General features: G+C 26.5%; 6 protein-coding genes across 6 annotated transcripts; 4 read left to right on the top strand and 2 right to left on the bottom strand.

Moving 5' to 3' along the window:
• Positions 1–1,632: 1,632 nt before the first annotated feature.
• On the top strand, positions 1,633–3,766 carry OCT59_026009 (uncharacterized protein; the record flags this gene model as incomplete). The annotated part of the gene is made up of 9 exons (XM_066142873.1): positions 1,633–1,869; positions 1,949–2,015; positions 2,125–2,243; positions 2,356–2,472; positions 2,549–2,711; positions 2,780–2,941; positions 3,015–3,122; positions 3,378–3,505; positions 3,614–3,766. The coding sequence occupies 9 exons, from the start codon at positions 1,633–1,635 to the stop codon at positions 3,764–3,766; spliced, it is 1,254 nt and encodes a 417-aa protein (XP_065992446.1).
• Positions 3,767–11,823: 8,057 nt separating this feature from the next.
• On the top strand, positions 11,824–13,045 carry OCT59_026008 (uncharacterized protein; the record flags this gene model as incomplete). Its single annotated transcript, XM_066142872.1, has 8 exons — positions 11,824–11,965; positions 12,182–12,317; positions 12,414–12,427; positions 12,500–12,578; positions 12,736–12,765; positions 12,836–12,864; positions 12,937–12,960; positions 13,038–13,045. The coding sequence occupies 8 exons, from the start codon at positions 11,824–11,826 to the stop codon at positions 13,043–13,045; spliced, it is 462 nt and encodes a 153-aa protein (XP_065992445.1).
• A 2,041-nt stretch (positions 13,046–15,086) lies between these two features.
• OCT59_026007 (uncharacterized protein) lies at positions 15,087–17,927 on the bottom strand (the record flags this gene model as incomplete). Its single annotated transcript, XM_066142871.1, has 6 exons — positions 15,087–15,956; positions 16,025–16,182; positions 16,384–16,513; positions 16,588–17,061; positions 17,133–17,624; positions 17,697–17,927. The coding sequence occupies 6 exons, from the start codon at positions 17,925–17,927 to the stop codon at positions 15,087–15,089; spliced, it is 2,355 nt and encodes a 784-aa protein (XP_065992444.1).
• A 2,863-nt stretch (positions 17,928–20,790) lies between these two features.
• On the top strand, positions 20,791–21,470 carry OCT59_026006 (uncharacterized protein; the record flags this gene model as incomplete). The annotated part of the gene is made up of 3 exons (XM_066142870.1): positions 20,791–20,793; positions 21,011–21,175; positions 21,255–21,470. 3 exons carry the CDS (start codon positions 20,791–20,793, stop codon positions 21,468–21,470), a joined length of 384 nt encoding a protein of 127 aa, XP_065992443.1.
• A 633-nt stretch (positions 21,471–22,103) lies between these two features.
• Positions 22,104–22,349, top strand: OCT59_026005 (uncharacterized protein; the record flags this gene model as incomplete). The annotated part of the gene is made up of 1 exon (XM_066142869.1): positions 22,104–22,349. One exon carries the CDS (start codon positions 22,104–22,106, stop codon positions 22,347–22,349), a length of 246 nt encoding a protein of 81 aa, XP_065992442.1.
• A 3,379-nt stretch (positions 22,350–25,728) lies between these two features.
• OCT59_026004 (uncharacterized protein) lies at positions 25,729–26,565 on the bottom strand (the record flags this gene model as incomplete). The annotated part of the gene is made up of 2 exons (XM_025316749.2): positions 25,729–25,913; positions 26,088–26,565. 2 exons carry the CDS (start codon positions 26,563–26,565, stop codon positions 25,729–25,731), a joined length of 663 nt encoding a protein of 220 aa, XP_025179834.2.
• Positions 26,566–26,802: the final 237 nt, after the last annotated feature.

Here is a 26,802-nt window from a genome sequence, read left to right as displayed (position 1 = left end):
TATTAGCACCACAAAAGACGTATCCCAATTGTAATTGGAAAATATATCCTATGGTAGCTGAAGAAAAACATACCTTCAAAAACTCTAAACGTTATTAACTCAAATTCAATGGTTTCCTCTTTTTTTTTGATTTTTCAAAAGAATTTTAACACATAATTTGGTTTAATTTATTATTAATCTATTAAAGGATGATTTTGGTCATGCACTGAAATACTGCATACTATAATAAGAGAAATTTTTTATTCCATATTTAAGTTACAGCTATAATGTACTTTCCGCTGCGGATAATGGATTATATCATTTATAAAAAATAAATATGATGAAAAAATTATTGAAGTATTTACATGTTATTTGGAGGATTCAATTTGATGACGAAGAACGACGTATTTATGAAACTGATTTAGCTTATTTGCATGAAATAAATAAGGTATCTTCAAATTCTATTTATTTGATCATTTATTAATAATTTTAATTTTTTAATTTACTGTTATATTTAAAGACAAAGGTGTTAGAAGAATCACGCAATAAACCAAAAGGTTATCTATGATTAAAGAAAATTCTGCCAAATTTCAATTTGTTGGAAAAAATGAAAGATGGTATTACAAACAATTATAATTACGGTAAATCATTCTAATATTAGAATTACTACTCCAATAACTTATCTTTCCATCAATATTTTAATTTTAATACAGTTAGATAATTGTTTGTCATTTTTGTATTAGTAATAATAAAACAAAGCTACAATATTATTCCCAGTACATTCTGTTATTATTTAAATCTTTCGCATAGTTATGTGATTTTTTAGTGTTGTGTAAATACAATAAACAAAAAAATAAATGTTTCGAATATCTTGCAGTTACCGAAAATAATTACCTGGATCACGTGAATGATGATCAGTGATACTTGGAAAAGAACAGCACAACCTATATGACGTACTATTACGGATATTACCGGTTCTATTTTGTAAAATAATCTCGCCAAAAATTTTATTATTTCACTGCAATCATACAAGACGTTAAAATGCATGCTCAAGTAAAAAAATATACAATGTTTGTTAAATCATTTATCTCCATTTCGATTATTCAAAAAATTGAGAATCTAAACATGTTCCGAAACATGATTGAACCAAAATTTGTCAATGAAAAATATTTTAAATGAATTTTATATACAAGAAATCGATATGACATTTCAATTAAGATTATGTTCAATTTAAATTTAGGAACAGAAAACAGATTTAATAATTTATTGGAAATAATAACAATTTTTTGTATTTATGTAAGCGTTTAAGGATACTGTTAAAATGACTAAAGTTACTAAATCTTTGTCTTTAAAATGAGGAAGTAATAATTCACGGATAGTTTAAAATAAACATCCATCTTAATTTTCTGATCTGCTAAAGACCTAGATATTATATTTAATTTTTTTAAAAAAAAATTCTAATTTTGTGAAACTTCCAAATTTATCCAGGAATTACTATTTTCCTCAAATTTCGTGCGGACTTTCGACATAGAAATGTCTGGTGTTACTATCCTATCTATAAATAGTAAAAATATTTGTATTTTCTTTTTTAAATTCTACCTTTATAAAACCGTAAAATTAACTTCCACAGTAAAAATTTCCCTGCACTTAACAATGTCTAATAACACTGAACTTATTAATAATTCAAATGAGTGTGATTGGATAGAAGAAGCAATTTCTAAAAAACTTATTAAATTTTATGAATTTGGCCAATTTTATAATCTTCAAGAAATTGGCTCTGGAGGCTTCGGAAAAGTTTATCGTGCAGATTGGAAGGATTCTCATAAATGTTGTGCACTTAAATCTTTTTATAATTTAAATGATGCTACAATTAAAGCGATTGTTCGTGAGGTAATTATAATATAAAAAAAAGAAATTTTTAATTATTATAATATTTACATTTCTAATAAAAAATTATTTTTTTATTTAGATTCAACATCATCGTGAAGTTGATTTTTATGATAATGCTATCCGTTTTTATGGCGTGACAACTTTCAGTAGGGATATGATAAGTTTTCAATAATCATTTTTTAACATATAATCATTAATTAACTTGTCTGTTTTCTTTTAAAAGAAATCAAATCAAAGAATATTCGTTGGTAATAGAATATGCTAACGGTGGTGCACTGCGAGATTATTTGAAAGAAAATTTTGAAAATCTTACTTGGAACGATAAATTTAGTCTTTGCATTTCAAACTGGTTTATGCAGTATCATGCTTACATGGTGAAGAAATCGTGCACCGTGATTTGGTAATTAATCAATTTATGATTTATTATAATTATTTTTTATTTAATGCTCATTTTATCTTAGTTTAATCTTATATACTTAATAATAGCACTCCAAAAATATATTAGTTCATCAGAATACTGTTAAGTTAGCCGATTTTGGACTTTCAAAAAGGATTGAGGAATCATCCAATCTTCAATCAAAAGTATTTGGAATGATTACTTATGTTGATCCAAAAATATTCAATAGAAGAAGAAATATTAACAATAACCAACCGGAAGTATACTCATTAAACGAGCCAGAGTGATGTTTACAGTATTGGCATACTCTTATGGGAAATTTCTAGTGGACGACCACCTTTTTGTAATGAATTGAATGATCTCGGTTTGGCTATAGAAATTTTGCAAGGTCTTAGAGAGATATCCATTCCTGATACACCTGAAGAATATATAAAAATTTATACTGGTAAATACTATTTAAACCTATGATTTAAAAATAAAATACAAATTTCAATTAATATATATTTTTTATAGATTGTTGGAATATTGAACCTGATGATCGTCCATTTATCAACAAAGTGTTTGATAGATTAAAAGAAATTATAAAAAAAGAAAATATAATTATTAAAGACTTTCACTTATTTAATGATAATAATATTACACAATCATCTAATAATCAGCAGCCAATTTTGGATGGTAAAATTTCTGAAAATATTGATTCATTACATGTCTCAAGTCATTCAAAACTTCAATATGATGAATACAAAAGAAATAGAATCTTTGATGTCATCAAGTAACCAATTTGAGAATAACTTTGATACAAATGCTTTTGACTTATTAATACCAATTCCAAGTCCAAGAAAATTAAAATCTCCAAGTAAGGCAAGAGAATTTGAATTATTTTGGTTATTTAATAATAAATTATTAAACTCTTGTAAAGTTAGATTACGGCTATTAAGATAAGTTGGAAATTTTTGTTTCCCTACTTCAATATTATCAATATCAAAATTAATCATATCATTAACTATTAAATTATATCAAAAGGCAACAGACTTAGGAAATTCATCTGGAATGTGCAGTTTAGGATATTGTTAACTAAATGGAATTGAAACTGATATTGATAATAAAAAAGCATTTGAATCATTTCAAAAAGCAGCAGATTTAGGAAATTCATATGGAATAAATCATTTAGGATATTGTTATGAAAATGGAATTGGAATTGATATTGATTATCAAAAAGCATTTAAATTATATCAGAAGGTAGCAGATTTAGGAAATCCTTTTGGAATAAATAATTTAGGATATTGTTATAAAAATGGATTTGGTACTAATATTGATAAGTAAAAAGCATTTGAATTATATCAAAAGGCAGCAGATTTAGGAAACAGTTTAGCTCAATATAATCTTGCTACCATGTATGAATATGAAGAAGGAATTATTAAAAATATAGATAAAGCTATTTATTGGTACAAAAAATCAGCTGAACAAGGAGTTCAAGAAGCTCAAAATAGATTAGAATAACTAAAAAATAGGAAATAAAGAACAATAAATTAAAAATATTTATTTAAACATTTAAATAAAATCACCGCTACTACAGTTATTTATTTTCTGTTTTTTAAATAATTATTAAATTGCCACTCATAATTTTAAATATTTATTGATAATTTCTAATATCATGTGCTAATATCTATATAAAATTCATGATGAATTTACTTAAATAAAATCAATATATTATTAGATTTACCATATCAACTATGCTAAGAAGGACTAGAGTTTGGAATCGATTAAGGTTAATCGATTAATTAATCGACTAAGACGGTTAATCGATTAAGGTATCTCAAAAATCGGTTAATCGATTAAAATTATCAACCCATAATTCTGGTCAAATTATCTAATGCGGCCCAGAGCTGTGAATTTTTGGTCACGTGTTCTCCGAACTTGGAAGAATTTGTATTAATTTTTTAATGATAATAATAATAAATCATAAACTCACAAAGCCTTCTCAAGCTCGGCCTATGGACTCTTCACCCGACTCTACTACCCCTCCGCCTGTTTCACAGGCTATTTTACGTCTTTACAAACCTATTACAAAATTTTTTAACATTTCCATGAGAATTTCCAAGCTCTCGCCCTACCTGTCATGTGACACTCGTGGCAGTGGAACTTTGTACAATACTAGAAAAGGACGATATTACCTTCTTCGGCTGTCTGAAAAAGCCGATCTTCCTCTTACGGAAATTGACAAATACCTGATTTACACCAATGATATTGAATTATCAAAAAATCATCGTCATACATTTCGATCTACATCTAACAAACCAAATTTAAATTACATTTTAGGAATTTATCTCACATTTGTCTTTTCTTTAAATAGACAATTTCACAAGGATGCTGTGGACAAATACTTTAACCGTTTACGCCAATTATTAAAAGAAAAACTCCTAGCACTACGATATCGATTAGAATCAACTGATAATAATGATAGAAAAACTAAAACATTTATCCGGTTCAGCTGCGGCCCCCACGTGATCTACTTGGGTTTTTATTTCCCTTGCGGTACGCTACATTTTGCACCTGGTGAGAATGAGGGCTCACTATGTATCCACCCCCCCGCCTTCGTACAATCAAATAATCGTTGGCGTTGCGGAGGTCATCTCAAACTGATTCGACAGGTCTCGCACACTACTACTCGTCATCCAGTAGAGCCTAGATTCTACGCTGAACAGTTTAACCGTACGGTAAACCGACATCACAAGAATAAAAAGAACCACAAAGAAATTCATTCTAATCGCCTCGGCATTAGCTATGTCGTTCAATTTAAACGATTTCGCTCGGTTGATTTAAATTTACCTAGCAATGACAATAAAACGGTTCGACCATATTACAAACAATACCGCACGTTACGTTTCGATGCGGTTCGTTCACCTCAACAGCAGGCACGATGGAATAGATTAATTACGTCTACACTCAGACGTAACCACTCCAACCAGACTATCCTACCTCGCTTACTTCCTAACTCCCCTGGACAAATGGTTTTTAAAACCATCCATCATCTCCCGGACCATTACATAGGACGTACACCTATACAACTTTCTGACGCTTTCAAAAATTCGCCTAACGGTCTTAGGCACTATAATCAAATACGCGCATGTCAAAGGATCAAGAATTGGATCCGTCGCACTAAAAAACGCAACCGTCTCAAGAAACAATTACCTCCCCTACCTGCTGGTTTTGTTGGAGACCAGCGTACATATTATTACGTTACGTATAATATTAACCTGTTTGATTATAATATTAGACGACGCTATAATGTCAGTTCGATCCCCAATACAATTACGGTTATTCCAAAGCGGTTGAGCTATACCGCCAACATCATGCCAAATTCGTCATGATGAATTCTATACAATCACCTCCTAACGTTTCTTACCACATCAAAAAGAAGGATCAACAAATCTTTAATGATTCGAACCTCTATTTCCGGCGTACACCTCCCCCGGACAATGATTCGCACACTACCATGAGCGACATTACTTACCTCTCGGCTAGTGAAGGACCTTCCGTTGTGGAATTCCCGCCTACGCCGTCACATGATTAACTCACTTGATTGAGTACAACAACACCGGACCTTCAAATCATGCACCATTCCACACCTGACAGTATTTACGTGTGGTGTCTTTATGACAAAAGAAAAATACGGATTCCAGTGATATACTTGAACTCACCTTTTGTCACGTTTTGTTCCTTTCCCTTGTATTTTTAGTTTTTCCTTTTTTTATTTTCTCGTTCTTTTTTTACTGGTTTTGGATAGTCCGTTCTAGACTCCAGGTTATGCTTGATTGTTCTATAGAATAATGGGCAAGACGACCCCTTCAGGCTTCTCCTGAGAGGTTGGGTAAAACACTAGCTCAGAATTTATTGATCTTTTAGACCATGTTTATTCCTATTTAGCGTTCGACCCCAGTCGAGTCTATATCTTAAAAATAAAAATAAAAAAAAGATAATAATAATAAATAAGACTTTCCTATAACTAAATGTATGATCAAAAACAATTTGGTGCAATCTGCGGTCAAAAAAAAAAAAATTTTTAATATTTTAATATTAATCGATTATTAATCGATTAAGGTTTTTTTGGTCGGTTCCAACCTCTAAGAAGGACATTATACTTGTGTATATTATAAACTTTATATTACTTATTTAAGTTTTACAGACTTTATAAATATATTGTATTTTATATTATTTGTATTTTAGATGTAAATTCAATACATTTTTATTTTATTTATTGTATTATATTCTTTTCTGAATTCAAATTTCGAAAAAAAATATAGTTTGAAATCACAATATTAGGCCATACAAACTTAGTTTTTCGGTTCTCGTATCCCGGCCGGGTCAGTTTTTTGTAAAAAAATTTATTATTACTATTATACCGGGTGAGATCTTTTTAAAAGTTAAAATAAAAAATTAAAAACCGGGTTGCCGGATCATTTTCAAAATTGTTATGTTATGAGAACCGAAAAATCAAGTTTCATTAATTCGAATGGTTGTAAAATAATTGCAATCGGATCGATAATGACGAAGCTATTAAATTTCAAAGTTTATATTGTTTAATCATTATATGATATAATGTTAATTCGGCCATTTTGAACTTTTAATTTGACTTTTGACCTTCAAGCAAAAATATTTTAACTTTTGGGGTTTAATTTCAGTTTTAAATAATTATAAATTAATAAATTTAGCACTATAACATAGTGCAACAAAACAAAACAAAATTATGCTACACAAAAATTATTAAACTTACAAAATTTATACATGTTTCAATTGTTTCACTATACATAATTCTTAAACAACAATGATTTTCGTTCCATAGCTTAATTAAATCTGTACTTAATTATTGAAACATGTTACACACAATTAGTCAGAATGAATTGTATAAATTGGAATCATTGTTCCATAATTTACCCAGTTTAACACAATAAATAAAACTTTAAAATATTTACAGACATACATACAGAGCAAAAAATAAGTAGCGTAAGTAAATTTTGATAAAACTATAATTTTAGTTAAATGTTTAATATGCTTAGATAATTAGGAGTAGCATATTAATCAAGAATGAATTATATGAGTTGTGCGACATCAGAATCATATATAATTTACCCAACTCGTTTAACTCTCATGACATGCTCCCTTAAATTACAACATGTCGTGTTCAAAATTATTTTTAGGAGATTTACCTGCTGAATTAACTTACGAAATTATAAAATATTTTCAGAATGATTTTTCAACTTTACATTCATGCATTTTTGTTAACAGATTATTGTGTCGTTTAGTAATTCCATTATTATGGGAAAATCCATTTTCATTTCATACCGGAAAATATGATTTTATTGAAATTTACTTAAATCATGAATATAAAATTATTAATAATACGTTCAATTGTTTTTTAAAATATTTGAATACATTTGAGTTATTCATTTCTGTTGCTAAGTGGTTTGATTCTGCTAGGAATTCAAAATTCGGAATTAGAACAGGTGTTTCTGAACAAAATTTTGAGAGATTTATTACTATGTCACTATTTAAAATTTTTATTAAAAATGAAGTAAATTTACATACTCTTGAAATTAAGGCCGCAATTATTTATTACAGAGAACTTAATGAAATTCTTGAGTTAATTTTGCAAAATCAAAATTTTATTCACAATATTGGAAATTTGAAAGTTAATTATATCAGAGGTGATAACGACAATACGATAATTAATAACCATATATCACAAATAATTCATTTACATCAAAATCTTAAGAAAATTTTAATATATGGAAATTTTTTATCTTTATGTCAATTATTATTATCAAAAGATTATTATTGGTCAAATACCTTAAATATTATCATTTTCTATGACGTCGATTTTAGTGTAGTAATCAATCTTGATAAAGTATTTGAACGATTAAATGTTTTAGAATCCATTCATATCATTAATTGTTCTTTAAATAATTATTTTACTCAACAAATTATTAATTTGACTAAACCATTTAAATTAAAATCTTTAATTTTAAATGAGGTAACACAAATTGAATCATTGCAACAATTATTACTAAAATCTGGTGATTATTTAAAAAATTTCGGGTGTAGTACAATTTATTGTACTAATCATGATATATCACAATTATTAAAATATTGTAACAATATCAATTTTCTGAGTATATCCTTACTGAGTCCGGTCCGATGATCTTTCTGAGTCCAGTCATGTCAGTTTTTAGCACAGTCATGTGAATTTTGATGCGGATTGAATTTAAACTTTGATCGGACTTCACTACCATCGGACTGAGTTAATTGTGCCGAGTCCTGTGATGTTGATCAATCGGACTGAACTAAATTTACACGACTGATCTGATCTACATTTCTTGAATTTAATAATTACAATTATAATAGTATTTAATATTATTATAAAATATAACATCAATATTAATATTGACACGAAAATTTTATAACTAACATTTGGTATTTCTATTAGTGAACTAAATGTAATATTATTTTTATTATTTTCAGTAATGTTAATTACATCCATGTTTTTCTTTATAAAATTAAATACATGAAAAATTGAAAGAAATATTTCATTTGGAAGGCTTACAAATTTGAAATTATTAATTAAAATTATTAATTATATAATATTAATGACATTATAATTATTCATTATGGCATAATAGTAATATCTCATTAAATTAAAAATATTTTTTTTTAATGACTCATTATGAAGCGAATGGCAAAAAAAAATCCAGTGTAGATCAAAGCTTTCCAATTAATCGGACTCAAGTGATTTTAAGCGGATCATCGGACCGCATGGTCCGAGGGTCCGGACCCAAATCCACATGACTGTACTAAAAATTGACATGACTGGACTCAGAAAGATCATCAGACCGGACACTGTAAGGCATAACCGCAATTTTCTTTATTTTGTTGAATTTGAAAGTGAGATTTCTACTTATCAAAAAATCAATTTAATTAAAAATATTAAACAAAGTCTCAATTATCTTATAATCAAAATATGTCCAGTTGAACCCTGTTCAACTTGTAGTTCAATCATATTAAAAAATCTAGGGAAAATTCTCCCTTCTAAATTAGATTACATAAGTTTAGATTTTACTATTAAAGAAAGTGATTTTAGAGTATTCTTAGAAAATTCTCAGTATATTTTTATTAATAAATTGTTAATAAAACTAAAAAGTGGTAGTGATGATATTTTAAATTACATAAAGAAATATATTATGAAGGAAAAAAGAGTCAAGTATTTGGCTATTAAGAATATTAAAAATGGAGAATTGTTTGATTTGAAAGATGAAGTGAGGGAATTCAAGTTACATAATATTATAGTCCGAAGATATAGTGATTTAGTTATTGACTTTGATGATAATGATGACTATATATGGAATATTGATAAGTTATAAGATATTTGTAATATTTGTAAAATTATTACAACTGATTGATTAAAGTTGCTTTAAAACTTGCTTTTCTAAAACAAATTATTTATTTATTTGAGATTTTTTTTTGTTCATGACAAATATATAAATGCAAATGGACTGGTTTCAAATAGACTGGTTTTTCATTCAGGACCAGTCCAGAACCGTACATCTTTGATTAACAATATTATTATGATAAAACTTAAGAGATGAGTTTGTTCGTGATTATCTTATATGTTTTTTCTGTTACTGCAGCTTGATTTTTAAATAATTATAAACTCACATAATTAAATAAAATTAAAAATGTTAAATGATTAATTCTATAAATTAAAATGTTTAAATAATTAAATTAGAATAAATAGAATAAATAATAAATTTATTTTATAACTAGCTGTAGTTTGTTGCGTTGCAACAGGATTAAATGAATTTAAATCAATATAACAATAAAATTTTTGTTTTATATGTAGATAAACTAATATTAACATGTTTTTTTTCATTTTTAGGTAAAAAAAAATACTTACAAATCATATTTATTCAATAAAAAAATATTCTATTTTGATTATATCGCCGATTCCAAACCTAAGAGGTGAAAAAATGAAAAAAATAAGAAAAAAATCATTAAAAGTAAAAAATCACGCTTACATCATCAATCTGATTGATCCGATCACTGATCACAGATCTAAGCCTAAAGATGAAATAAATAATAACGATAATATACATATATAAAAAAATACAGTAATAGCATAGATTATTATAAAGAGAAAGATCCGGTCAAAAAAAAGGATCAAAAAAAATATTAGACCGAAAAAAAGATACAGTTTAAGAAAAAAGAAAACGCGATCTGCTGCGGTTGATCATCCTGAGAGGATGTAAACGTTTGTTAGTTTCAATCCAATTTACAATAATAGAACATATGTTTCTTAGTATTAATACATTTAATAAAATTGGAATAATTAGATAATATTTTTGAAGGAAATACACTCTAGTGTAGTTCCTTTTGACCCAAAATATTTAAATAATATTAAAAATAAGGATGGGCAACTAGATTTCGGCAAGCTGAAACTGCACAATTTTGGCATTTCTTTATTCAGTTAAGCCCTGATCAGTTTTTTAACTGGTCGTTGATAATCTACAAACACGCTTTTTTTCATTTAATTAAAAAAAAATAAATTTTTTTTTTGTTTCTTTTAGGTTACCGGACTCCTAGAAACTTGGAAGAACCCGGTAATATATGGGGGAGGGTATGGTGTCTAATTGTGTTAATGAAACGTACTAACGTTTCTTTTTTTCATTTTTTAGGTTATCGGACTCTTAGGAATTTGGAAGAACCTGGTAAATACATCTTTAACGCATTTTTCTAAAAATGGTTATTAAGAAAAACTTATTTATGGTTATTATGGTTATAGATTCTTGAGTTTTATATACCAGTTTTAATCCACAACCCGATGGTCAACTTGAGAAGAAAATATTTGTTTTTTTTTAATCAAGATAAATTAACATTGTAGCTTTGTCAGGAATATTTAAGCGCAGCGGTTAACTATGTTAAGATTCATATATACAACTACCAAGTACCAAGCCGTCACGAAGCCTGGATGCGATAATACGCAATTAATGTATGAATATTTCAGCTGTGGCTATGCTTTTACAAGAAGAACGATCTCAGAGTCTACAAATTAATAAATATTTTTCTTCGTGGACCTTACTAACATCAAACAACATAAAATTTAACGGGACTTATAAGGTTAGTGTTATTAACTGTTGATTTATTTTCCGACACTGCATATATCGAGTATGTAATAACTATTGACCGTTTTATACTTTATTCTATCTAGAACATCGAGTAATAGGATAAATGAAAGATCATGAAATTATTGTTGGGATAATATGTTAGTGTGAATAGTTTAGGTGAACCGCAAGTATTAACTGTAGAAACACCATTTCGCTCGTAAATTTATGTATCACGGTTACAAGCAGAATCATGTAATTTATTTACTACATCAATAAAGAATTCAAGCCGAAAACACTGTATCAAGTATATTTTCGTGGGATATGGAAAATAAAAAAAGTTAGACTACTTAGGTAAAATGCATTTTAAATAAATCATGTTCTATATGAAAGGCGTTATTGAATATGCAATCTGAACTATACGTCATCAAGCTCCTGACTGATAATGACGAGATTAAGGCTGAAAATGCCAAGGTTAAAGCTGAAAATGCTAAGTTAAGACAGGCTATGGAAAAGAATGAGGCCAGACTTGCAAAATTAGAGCAGAGTGATAAAGAAAAGGCTACTTTTGGACTTAAATATATAGGGGAGAATATGGCGTTCAATTGTGTTAAAGAAACGTACCAACATTTCTTTCTTCTTTTGTAAGAACGCCAGGAACCGGACTTTGGGCGAAAGGTAAATGGGAGGGTAGTTTTATCTTTTTTTTAACGTTTTTTCTTTTGATTTTTAGAAACATGACTAATGTTTCTTTCTTTTATAGGGAACGCTGGACGAAATTACAAATCGACTACTGAAACTATGTTGAAAGGTTTCAGCATCTCATTTCGGCAATATGGGGTTTTGACTTTCGGCATACTGGACTATGAAATGGCTGGGTCACAGTTATTGGATTATTGGTAACTGCGGTTTCAGTTAAACTGATTTACTGATGATCCGACAATCTATTTTTTTTTTTCAAAAAAAAAAACTAATTTTTATTTTTAAGTTAAAAGTCAGAGCTTGGAAGGTAAAAACGGAAATTACAAAATATATTACAAAACATATTTTTCCGTTATTTACTTATATTTTTTGCTTTTAGAAACGAAATTCATACATGCATTCCGTTGTGGTATTACGGGAACAACAGGAATGAATTCTTTTAGCAGATTCTCTTCACGGTAGGTCTTTTGGGTGTGTTAATGGCGTTATTAAACTAAATTAATGCCTTTTTTTTGTTTTTAGGTTCCTGAAATAACTCTTCACAGTAAGTTTCTTTGGGTGGGTATTAATAGCGGCATTATTAAACTTTGTTAATGCTTTTTTTTTATTCTTTAGGTTTCTAGACGATTCTAGACAATTTTTGCGGTAAGTTATTTTGGGTGAGCGTTATTGGTATTAATATCGTACTAATGCTATTTATTTCTTCTTTTTTTAGGTTTCTGGACGATTCTTGGACAATTCGTAGTAGGTTTCTTTGTGTGGATGTTAATGGCGTATAATTTAATAAAGTTAACGCTTTTTTCTTATTTTTTTTAGATTTCTGGATGATTCTTGAACGTGGTCAGTAAATTTCTTTGGATAATTATGAGATGGTGTTAATTGTAGTACTAACACCATTATTTAATTTGTTTTTTTAGGCTTTTGAACAATTTTGTGGCGAAACATTTATCATGATACATAGGTTCTTTATTAAATGGTGTGATAATGGTGCTATTAGACAAAACTAATAATGCCTTCTTGTTTTTGTAGGTTTTTTGGATAGGAAACGTAGACGCGATGAGATATTAGAAGTTGTTTGTTGGAATTGAACCAACTGGAACAATGTTCTAAACCATTAACAACATAGTTTAGAAAGATAAAATATTAATGTAACGCATATATTAAATAGATATCTAGTTTTAAATAAATAAAATAAATATAATAATATACAATACACATAAAAATCAGCAAAATATCGGGATATAACATGAGATATTAGGATATAATTAATGAAACATCGTATTTTGATAATATAAATATCATTGAAATATCAAGATACCGATATGATTATGAGAGTATGATATGCAACAACCCGATATGTAACTTGTATGTAACCTAACATAGGTGAGACATAAATCGTTAACATATCGGACCACTATACATGATATATCGTACAGATATCAGGTATATGAAATCTGGCTGATACCTCATCATTTGACCAGTATGGAAAGCCGTCCTTGACAAAAGGTTGATGTCCAAACATCATGAAATATAATATTTAGACATCATGATGGTATGTCTAGACATTATGTTTGATATATGTAGGATGATGTTTGTACATTATTTAACATGATGTGAAAGACATCAACCGACATGATGTCTAGACATCATGCTGATCAAATTACCAAATATAGTATATTTATGAGTTACACAAAATAAAATTTACTATATTTGGTAACATGTCTAAGACATCATGTCGGTTGATGCTTGAGCATCATGTTGAATGATGTACAAACATTATTCTACATATATCAAACATGATGTCTAGACATTATCCAACATGATGTCTGGATATCAACCTTTTGTCAAGGACGGCTTTCCATAGACCAGTGGCGTACTATACCATTCTATTATTAAAAAAAAAAATCTCAGAAAATTTATTTATTAACCTTACCTTATTAAATGTAATCTATTGTTATAAAAAATCTTTTATTATCATTACTTATTAGTAATATTAGTGTTACTGTGAACTATAAAAAAAATCTTACTAAAAAACAATTATTAACTTCAGTTAATAATGTCTATTGCCGATCTATTGTAATTAAAAAAAAAATCCTAGAAAATTTTTATTATACCTATCTATTGTACTATACCAATCTAGTGTCATTAAAGAAAGAATCCCCAAAAAAAAAATTTATTATATCTATTTATTGAATGGTTAACCCTATTGTACTATACTGATATATATATTGTTATTAAATAAAAATCCTAGAAAATTTTTATACCAAACTATTCTTATTAAAAAAAAAAAATCTCTTGAAATTTTTTTTTATAAATATCACTAAACACAATCTATTGTTATAAAATTAATTTATTAGTATTATTAGTATACTTTAAAAATAAACTCACTCACTATATCCAAAAGTACACTAGTTGCTAAAACTATTATTATGAACGCAATTTGCAAAAAGATTATCTTCTAATTGCGATATAATATATAATTATACCAAAATCATACATATAAACTGTTTCTTATAAGTATATTAATGAAAGCAATTTGGCTAAACTACTAATAATACAGAATAACAAATAAATGAAAAAATTATAACGTTATATTACTAGCATAATGATGATTATGGTGGGAAATATAATTTTTGTAATAATAATAATTAATTTTTATTTTCAAAACATGATAATATAATAAACAGAATTTTAAGTCTTCACTTTAAAAGAAAATAAAAATAAAAATGAAATAATGAATATGTTAAATATCATCAAATATTATTATACCAACATTCAATAGCCCCATAAAAAATTTTCATCCGAATATTTCCATGTCTTTCATAAAAATTCTGTAAAAATGGTACATTTATGGAAAAAACAGAAATATAATACACGAATCAACATTTTTTTTATAAATTTTAATTTTAACTATCTGATTAAAACAATATAAATAAGTAATAATAGTAATTTATAATAGCTTTAGTTCAATCATTAATCATACAGTCTAAACAATCAGTAACATCTTTTGAAAGATCTTTTGTAAATTGATTGAGTAATCGAGAAGTATAACAAGCTTGTGGATGAATTGATTGACCATTTCCAGTAGATAAAAAATTTGCTTTTCTATATTCATCCGCTTTTTTAATTTGCTTTTTAATTTCATTATCTTTACTTTCAAAAATAGAACTATGAAACAAATTATTGAGTTCATATATTTCAATAGCACTTGGTCTCTTATCTGGATCTGGATCCCAACAATTTTTCATTAAATCAATATAAAATTTTGGTGCTTCTTGTTCATTTATTTCAGGTCTAATTCCATTACATATATTTAATGCTAAAATACTATCATGAGCACAATTGGCAAAAGGTTGTCTTCCAGTTGCAATATGATACATAATCATACCAAAACTATATACATCTGCTGCTTGATTATATGGCTTTCCTCTTAATACTTCAGGAGCTACAAATGGCATAACTCCATAAATTTTTGTTTTGTCTATATTACTAACTTCTCCACATAATCCCATATCTGAAATATATATATGACTAGAAGAATCTCCAGTAAAGCCATCAGAATTGTTATAACTAAATGATACCAATATATTTCCTGTATGGAAATCACGATGAACTACTTTATTTTCATGAATTATGTTAAGACCTCTAACAATATTACTTAATACATCTAATTTTCTAATCCAATTATGATTCCTAATGATATTATTATTGTAATTATCAAGATTTCCACCATTTGCATATTCAAGTACAATAATATAGTTATTTGTATCTGGATTTTGGGATATTCCATATATTCTAAGAATTCCATTATTATTACTAATAGAGTATGCATTAACCTATCAAAAAGTAAAAACAATTATTATTGAGAAGTGTTTAATGAAGTCTAAAAAAATAAATTTCATACCTCATTTAAAAATTCATTAGTTATATTTTGTGAATTATGTAAGCATTTTAAAGCAACTTCTCTATTAGGTGTTCTTATATGTTTATTATCATCAAATTGATAATCTAATGGGCCATCTTTCCATATTGCTAAATAGACTGTAGCAAATCCACCTTTACCTATTTCTTTAATATTATTAAACTGGTTATATGGTATCCATTCAACAATTGTATCATTATAATTGTTAATTTTTAATTGCGTTTTTTGAATAAAATTGTCAATTTTTTCATTCCCACTAGTCCAATTTACAAAATTTTGTCTTAAACCATTTATATGACATAGTTTACACCATTCTAAACTTATCTTTGTATATATTTTACCACAGTTTTTGCAATAATGACCATCTTTAAATACAATAATATATTCACTTGTATTTGGATTTTGGGATATTCCACATATTTTAGGAATATCATATTTATATTCACTTCTTTTAATGGGATATGCTTTAACCTGTTTAATATAAAAGTTGTTGTAATAAAGTGCTTTTAAGGATTAAATTACAAAAAAATTAGAAGTCTCAATACCTCATTCAATAAGTCATTAATGACACTTTGTGAATTATTCAAGCATTTTAAAATGACTTCTTTATTAGAACTTCTTTCATAAATACCCTTTTTTTTATTGAAATTATATATTAATGAACCATCTTTCCATATTGCCAAATATAATCTAGCAAAATTATTTTTGCTTATTTCTTTAATAATATAAAACTGGTTATAAGGTATCCATTCAACAATTATATCACTAGATTTTTCAATTTTTAATTGCATTTCTTGAATAAGTTCATCAATTTTTTCATTCCCACTAGTCCATTTAGCAAAATTTTGTATTAAATAACATGATTTACAAAATTGACAATATATATTTATGTATATTTCACCACAATTTTCACAAAAACCACAAAGAATTATAATATAATCTTTTGTATCTGGATTTTGGGATATTCCATATATTTCAGGAATATCAAGTTTATATTTTTCAATGGAATATGTTTTAGCCTGTTAAATATAAAAGTTGTTATAATAAAGTACTTTTAAAGGTTAAATTACAAAAAGTAGAAGTTTCATACCTCATTTAACAAGTTACTAATAACATTTTGAGAATTATTCAAGCATTTTAAAGTGACTTTTTTATTAGATTTTCTTTCATACTTATGCTTTTCTTTATTATAATTATATTCTAATGGACCATTCTTCCATATTGCTGTAGCAAAGCCATCTTTGCCTATTTTTTTAACATTATTGAATTGGTTATAAGGTATCCATTCAACAATTATATCACTAGATTTTTCAATTTTCAATTGCATTTCTTGAATGAATTCATCAATTTTTTTATTTCCACTATGATTTAATTCTAAATTATTTATTTGACATGGTCTACACCATTTTGACCATATTTCTATATATATTTCACTACATTCTTTACAATAACTATTATTAAGTACTACAATATAATCATTTGTATCTGGATTTTGGGATATTCCATATATTTTAGGAATACCATCCATTATATCAAGGTTATATTTATGTAGTTTACTGTATTTAATGGAATATGCTTTGGCCTTTTAAATATAAAAGTTGTTATAATAAAGTTATTTTTAAAGGTTAAATTACAAAAAATAAAAATTTCATACCTCATTTGAAAATTCATTAATAACATTTTGTGAATTGATCAAGCATTTTAAAGAAACTTCTATATTAGATATTCTTATACGTTTCATTTCTTCTTCATTATATTCTAATAAACCATCCTTCCATATTGCTGTAGCAAAACCATTTTTATTTGTTTTTTTAACATTATTAAATTGGTCATAAGGTATCCATTCAACAATTATATCATCATAACTTTCAATTTTTAATTGCATTTTTTGAATAAAATCATCAATCTTTTCATTTCCACTAGTCCAGTTCGTGAAATTTTTTTTTAAGTTATTTATTGCACATGGTCTACACCATTTAAACATAATATTTGTACATATTTTATCACAGCTTTTACATATAATATCATCTTGAGATGACATGGTTTAAATTTTTTTGTTTTTTTTTTTTAAAAAAAACAATAATCGGCGTTAATTAAAGAGGTGTCCATAATTTATAATTACGCCATTTTTCTTTAAGTGTAACATAATACTATTACTCAATAAATTTGTCATACAGTACAATGCAGATCAAAATATTATCAACATATGGGCGGATTTGATGATCGGAATGTCAATCATTTTGGCCAAAATTAACGTTAATTTTAGCCAAAAAAAATCGACATTTCGATTATCAAGTGAGCCATATTGAATGGTACAAATGATAAAATTTTCTTGGAGCTATTCAGCTATAAATATTAGATTTTAGGTTACATTTACAATTCTATTAACAGAAAAAATAAGGATTATATATATTTCATAAAAGTAATTTGCGATATACTAATATATTTTCAGTTCTTATTTAGTAATTATTACAATTGGAAAACTTTAGTAATGGCCACATTAATAAGGGCAAAAAAATTTAGTGAAACTTTCAATTATCATACCAAATATATTAATCAATTTGAAAAGCGGGCATATAATAATTTATGAATATAATACTACTTATTGCTCACTGTTTAATTTTCTCTTTATGTAATTATTGTACGGTGAAGAGACTGAAGAGTCAGTCATGATGATGTGCGTACACCATATGACATTATGACATTGTTTAACATGTTGCACTAGAGTTTGGAACCGGTTGTATTTTTGGAAACCGGATTTAAAACAGGTGCAACCGGTTCGACCCTTTTCAAATTGGTTTTTACAAACCCGGTTGAAACCAATTTTTGTACCCGGTTTTATATTTGTTTAATTATAATAAATAAATAATAAAGTAATAGTTAGCCGCATCTGAAGTCACGTTCCTGGTTTTCAATTATTAACAGTTAACTTATGGAATTCTACTATGATCTATTAGAGTTTCCATTTTTGCATCTGGCTTACACTGATTTCAAAATGTACGGGACACGTGACAAATTACAAAATTCTATTTGCCGACAACCCACATGAATTTGTCAAGTGTACAGTACACTGTAATTTTGGCCAGAATTAAATGGGATCGGCATATAATTGGCTGAGTTTATAATTTCGGCAGAATTACAAAGCTTGTGTAATACAATTCCAGAGCATAATTTTCTATAACTGATAAAAATCCCAGTGGCTAAACTATTTATCCGGTATCACATGATTTATAATTTCGTAATTCGGGCTGGCACTATAAAGTTTCAATATCACACCGGGTTGAGCACCCGGTTGCACTCGCTTTAAACGCAAACCGGTTTTTGCAGCATGAATCCGGATTGAACCGAATCGTAAAAAAACGGGTGGAACTGGTTTAAAAACTGGATGGTGCATCCGGTTCCAAACTCTATGTTGCACAAATCGATAAAATAAAGATTTGGAAAATTTTTAAAGTATACATTGCATTGAATAAAAAGGGAATAAAAGGGTATTATTATTTGGTATTAAATTTATTTAGTACTTCACAGGTCATCCTCGGTAAATCTCTTTTTCACAACATTCGAGAATAGAAAATATTAAAACATTTTTGAACAGGAATGACCATGATGATTGATGAGCATTATTGATAAAACAAACTTTAAACTTTTGTACCGTAACTTGAATTAAATTCTAAAATTGATTTTTTTAAAAATTTGCTGTGACACTTTCAAAAAAAATATAAACTAATAAGTTAATTTACGATTAATTTTTGATTCTATTTTTATTTTTAATAGCTTGTTCTGAGCCCACATTTTTATTTACTATGTATCACATGACATTTTAATTGTTGCTTATAAATAACATTCTTAAATAAAACTAAAACCAATTAAATAAAAGCAACTCGTTAAATTAAAGCTATATTAATTCTTTAATTAAAAAAAAAATTTACGATTATTTTAGAAAGCTGTATACCGATTTTTTTTAATGAAAGAAAAAAATAATAATTTAATAACTTCTAATTTCACATATGTACTGTAGTATATAATATATGAATCTGTTTCATAAAAAAATTTCTCATCAAAGAAAAGGTCAATATGTAATAACTAAAAAAGTACTTATACGTATGGCATGACATTCTTAATAATGTGTATATTATAGCTTATTTGACGTATGATAGGGAAGAAATAGTTTAAATTATATACAGTATAAACGAAATAGCTGGTTTTTACTTTACTGCTATATGAAAACTTTATACTTAATTTTGATAAATGTGATTAATTTGTTCTTTGTTTTATTTTCATCTTATCACTTATATTTATTTATATCTCATAATTAACTTTTAAGTATGATTTCCGTTAATCCGTTTAAATCACTAAGGAATACTGTACATAATCAAATTTTTTAAGTTACGTAGTTTTTATAATCATTAAAATAATAATTTAGCATTTGTCTTAATTAGAAATTATCGGAAAAAAAATCTTAATTAATACCTGCCTTCCATTCATTTTTATAAATTTGGTTGTTTTTGGATCAATATGATAAAGAAATTATGTCGATGATAAATTTAAAAGAAATATATTAAATAAGTATAAATTTTCTTGATATAGAATTTTTTTCATGTGTTTGGATTGTTATTCAGTTTCTTCTGGATATACAGAATCAATTTTAACTAAACAAAAATTCTAATTCTATATCTACCTTGGTGGGATACATCTAGTAATTGTATAACTTGTGGAGAATATTTTAAATATAAATCTCACCGTCAAAAATGGTGTTTGCATTGTTTTATAATTTGATGTGGATATTGTTTAACAACAAATATTACTTTTGGGTTTACAATCCAATCTCAATGTATAAAATGTAAAAGAGTGGAACCTATTAGTATTAATGGAAATCATAATATAGATGAATTTCTTGATTCTACTTGCTAAATATATGAATAGTACATTAAAAATATATGAGTTCATTAAAAATAAAGTTAAAATTAGTTGTATTCTGAAACTGAAGATTTTGAAAAAATAGCAGGAGGAGGATTCAGTATTATTTATAAAGCAACTTGGAATAATAAAAGTTTAGAATCATATAGTAGTAGTATTGTTGCTGCAAAAAAATTTTTAAATTCACAGGATATCAGTAAAGATTTTATTAATGAGGTAAATATGTAAAGTTAATCTTTTATTTCTATTACAGTATTACCTAATTAAATTAACCAACAACTACCTTATATATTAGTTAAAATCATTTGATCAATATCATAATAGATTTGAATATATTATTAAATATTATGGCATTACACAAGATCCTGAAACACGAGACCATATGATAATAATGCAATATGCAAATGGAGGAGATTTACATAATTATTGCTTTAAAGATATTACATGGAATGTCAAGTTGGCCATTATATTAGAAATTTTAAGAGGGTATTTATTTATTAATTATTATTAGTTATTATATAATGTTAATTAACTTTATTGCTTTGTCTTAGAGTTGATTGCATTCATGAAGAGAATTATATACATAGAGATTTACATAGCGGAAATATATCAGTCAAAAATGAATACTCTACAAGTCATAAATGGCACATTGGAGACTTAGGATTATTCATGCCCTGTAAATATAACTTCATCAAATAACAATATATATGGAGTAATACCTTATGTTGCTCCAGAAATATTTATTGATAAAGCATTTTCAAAAGAATCGGATATTTATAGTATGGGTATGATTATGTGGGAATTAACTTCAGGTTGTAAACCTTTCGCTGATTCTGAACATGATACTGATAGGACCCATAAAAAGGTCAGATCCGAGTTTGTACAACCAGCCAAAAAAAATCATGAAAATCTTTCCTTTTTTAGATAATTCCCGGTGAAAAGATATTTCCTTTTTTGATCACTCGCCAAAATTATCATAATTCCTGCCCTGAAAGAATGCGCACAGCTATTAGTAAAAATTTTTTGGCTGCCTCCGACCTTTCTATATATATATTTCGGGTCCTATACTGATCTTATTCTTGAAATTATTGATGGAAAGCAACCTGAAATAACAAATGATACTCCTGAATGTTTTGCTAATTTAATGAAAAAATGTTGGGATTCTGATTCTTCAAAAAGACCACATATAAAAGAAATTCGAAAAACTATTGGTATGTGGGTGCATAAGATAAAAGATATTGACCAATTTTATGAAGCTGAAACAACACGACTAAAATTAATAGAAAAAAGGAAGCTTGGCCCTGAATATGCTATAAAAACTCACCCTGGAGCAATTTATACTAGTAGATTATTAAATTCTTTGAGTATATTTCAAAGAAAAGAAAATTGAATTTAATATATGATGATGCTCGATGGTATTAATTTGAATTATAAATAGAAAAGATTAAATTTAGTACTAATGTAACTAATATAGCTATAAATTTAACAATGTATATGTTTTGGGTCACCTTTACCAATTTTTCAAAACTCGTTAAATACTCAACGTCCTGTAAATTCTTCAAGAAAGTGTAAAATTGCAAAAATGTAACAGAAATACAAAATAGACTTTACGAATTACGTAAATGTTAGGCTGGGCAAAAAAAAAATTTTAGATTCTCATAAAATTTAAAAATGATACGGGAATTTTTTTATATGTATTTTTTTTTTATTGTATTTTGTATATCATATGATTATCACGAAATAAATTGATATAAATTATAAATTATCAGATCATTTAAAAATGTAAAATATCATTCCGAATCAGTTTTTGGCTGGGAAGGACTTCCAGTTTAGGAAAATATGAGTATTGATGAATTTTATCAAGATGTGGTTAAGTAAGATGATTATGTCATTATGGGATAATAAAAATATCACAGCAATTTTTAGTCATACGAGACTAAGCGAAAAAGAAAAGATAAGGTTAAGATTCATAAAATTATTAGTCCGAAATGTAACTAAGATAACTAAGAAATATAAAACCTTTTTATTAAAAAAATTTTTTCAAAAACATGTCTTCTCAAAATGATATCGTATGTTGTTCTTATTAAATATTATAACATTTGACTAAATTTCCATAATGCTTAAAATGTAGTTATTAATTCTCTACTAAAAAATATTCTCTGTATTAAGTCAACCTAGCTATCTATTATGTTATCTATATATACAAGTTATTTACCTCATTTAAAAAATCGTCACTGATATCTGAAGAATTATTTAAACCCCTATGAAAAAAAATCATCCAATTTTTGTACAATATTTGTTCAAGTCCGTGTGAAAATTGTACAATTATTGCAGATTTTTGGATAAAAATAGCTATGAAGTTTTTCAAAGCATATTAAAAGTATGCAATTTTTGTACAACTTAAATTTAGGATATAGAAAATGTTCAATTTTTGTGTGATCTTTATGACGAAGTGGTTGATCTAATGGTGTATATTCAATCTCAATCCTTCTTTCTTTAACAATGGTGTATAATTTATCAAATAAATAATCTTTATTTTTCAATAATTTCTTAGCTTTTCCACGAATAAATGGAATATAATTACGACTAAACTTATTAAAAGCGAAAAAATAAAATATTCCTGGTAAATAAGTTTCAATTGATTCAATGAAATTTTTAGATTCATTTAATTTTTTATTTAAAGAATTATTATTATAATTAATTAACATATTATAATAAGAAGCAATAGCATCATTTTTCGTTCCAGTAGCAATTTTAAAAATCATTTCATTTGTAAATCTACGCATCCATTTTATAAGGTCTAATTCATAATCTTCACCAAGTTTGTTCAAATAAGAATCCATTTCATTCCATAAATCATTTGTCCATTCAATAGCTTGATAATTGAAACTTGGAGTCATTATTACTTGACTAAAAAATTGACGATTATATTTCCAAGATTTAAGATCATTATTTAATGCTACTCCTACACCATCAAGTCCATATTCCGCGAATCCTTCCGTATTATCTGATAGGTTATTTAGACTTTGTTGAAGGTATAAAGGTATATTCATATTTTCATGCAATTAAATCGGGTCTACATAGTATTATCATACGCTCACCTGCTAAAATTATTTCATACATATCACCATATTTTTTATGTAATGATAATAACCAATTATCAACTCCATATCTAATTTGTTGATAAGCATTTCCAATAATTGGAAGTGGAAATGGACCTGGTAAAGGGTTAGGACGAGTAAAATAACAATCATAAAAATGAGTTACATAGATAATTGAAGAAATTATCAATAGAGAAGGGATATTAGAAATTTCAAAAGATGAGATAATTGTAGAAATCATGTTTTTAAAAACTATTAAATAGTAAAATTGATAAAAAAAGGTTTGGGAAGTTTCGGCTCTTATATATGTAAAAATAAAGGTTAGATGATAATTTAATTTAATGATTACATACATAAAAAAAATCAAAATAGAAAGGTAAAAATCTTTGAAGTACCAATAAAATTAGTACCAATCGCATTTTATCCTGAGATATAGTATAGATGCCAAAATTGGCTTGGCATTATATTTAATTAAAGGAAAATTTCTTTTAAATTCCCGAAAATGACGATAAATTTCTACTCTATACCAATATTACTTGTGGATTTATGACTAAACTTAATTTTCCCCGAGATTTCCGGCACTTACCAAATAAATCGAATATAATAATTAATGCCACGTAAATTTTGAACGTGTAACATGGAAACCTGTAACATGCCTGCGCCCAATCAATCCCTTTTTTTTTATTATGGTTGGAAAACTTTTCGGCTATCAGTCCTCTTTGGGATAGTATGAATGGCCGTAGCAGATCGTACTAAAAAATTTATTTTTCTTTATTTAACTCGTCAACCGCAAACGATCTGCAGAAAATGGGAATGGCAAATATTATGTATTAAAAAATATGAGATCGTGCACTGAAATCTTCTTTGCATTAATGTTTTTTTTATTATTCCTTTTTTTCTTTTTTTCTTTTTCTTTTTTTTTTATATATTTTTCTTTATTTTTTTTTGTAACCTATATTAATACTATACATATGTATTGTTATTTATGGGTCGAGCTACGACAAACGTCTTCTCTTTCTGATTCATTTATTATTTTTTTTTTACTAACTTTTTCTGGTAATATTTATTAAATTATAGTAATAGTTATTTCGTGGATATTAATGGTTTTCACGGCTGCACTATTATTAGTTCTGAAAATTTAAATTAATTTTAATTATGTAACATATAATAAATCTTTTATGTATTGCTATGTCAAGTTATAACTAATGCTTACATTTTAATATATACAAATTTTAAAAATTTTTTTTTTTTACATTGATAACTGATTTCAATCAATAAAAACTTTTAAATAACGTGTACACATATCTAATATTCTTCATATAAATCAAAAAAAAATAATATTTAAATATTTAAATATTGAAAATAAAATGGGCACTTGTTAATAAATTCTAATTATCACGTGATAAACTTATTTTGGAAATGAATTTCCGATTGAAAAAGCGCATTATTCACAATGAAACAATGCTTCCTTTTTCAATTATAACCGTTCCTTATTTCCCTAGAATGGAATTCGTGTAATATTTGCTTATTAAATTGTTTATAATGTTGACATTTTAATTATTATGTTGTAAAATGTTAAAAAAATTTGTAATGTGAATAAATTTTGAAAATAGAAAAAAAGTTTTAATTTCCAACTTTTTATAATAATAATATAATATATACATTACTTTATGTAATTGAGTCAATATCATCATCCTCTTTCATAAAATAATGTGCATTAATAATTTTAGAAACCATAGTATTAACATTATCTTTCTGATCTCTAGTATGTTCAATTATTCTACTAATTCCTAAAGCAATTAATCCTAATAATCCTTTAGTTAAATAAACACTATTACTAAGTAATACGGCAACTATATAACCTTCTAAAAGAATAATTATAATAAGTGAGGTTGTGTATGCTATTCTTATAAAATTTATTAATCTTTGACATGATTTTTTTAAACAATGATACATAATTATATAAAGACTAATTATGTTGATATAAATAAAAATGATAAAATATATAATATATAAAGTTATTATACAATTTATTTCCTCAAATTTTTGAGTACAATTCGTAGGTGGTCGATCAAAATGTTTATTCCTTACATTTCTTACTAAAGTGATAGAAAATAATGCGATAAAAGGAAAAGTAAAAATCCAGAAAGGTGCGGTCTTTTTTTTCTTATAAAATTGTAAACTACATATTAAACCAATTATATTAATAAGAGAATATAAGAACCATTTAATTTTCTCCAAATTTGATTGTGTTGAATAAAATATATAATTATAATATGGTGGAAAAGCGAACACGAAGAGTACCATAAGACAATCATCGATTATATTTATTATTTGAAATCGGTTTCCATCTTTTGAGGAACGATCAAAAAGTAAGATAATTAAAAGTGGTGTCAAACCATTTACTAAAAACTCGAAAACATCCTGACTTGGATCATATTTGGAATTATCATTTTGAGCAAGAACGAGATTGGGTATGATGATGATGATGATCGTAATGATCATAATGATTTCTCGCATTTATGAAAATTTGAAAATTGTGCAAGTAAAATTTTTGTATTATATGATGAATAAATTTACCAGTCACTTTTTAATAAAATGTTTTATTATATATCTTGAATTCTTGATTACTTAATCTTTTTAATCATTTATAAATGAATTCTGAAACTGTTGGATTAATCGAAAATTTCTTTAATAATAATAGTACAAATATGTTTAAAAATAAAATATATCTTTGTGTTT

This window comes from Rhizophagus irregularis, chromosome 6, assembly GCF_026210795.1.
Source record: "Rhizophagus irregularis chromosome 6, complete sequence".
NCBI classification, from domain to species: Eukaryota; Fungi; Glomeromycota; class Glomeromycetes; order Glomerales; family Glomeraceae; genus Rhizophagus; species Rhizophagus irregularis.
The sequence above is the reverse complement of the archived record's forward strand: the minus strand, read 5'-3'. Positions and strand labels throughout refer to the sequence as shown.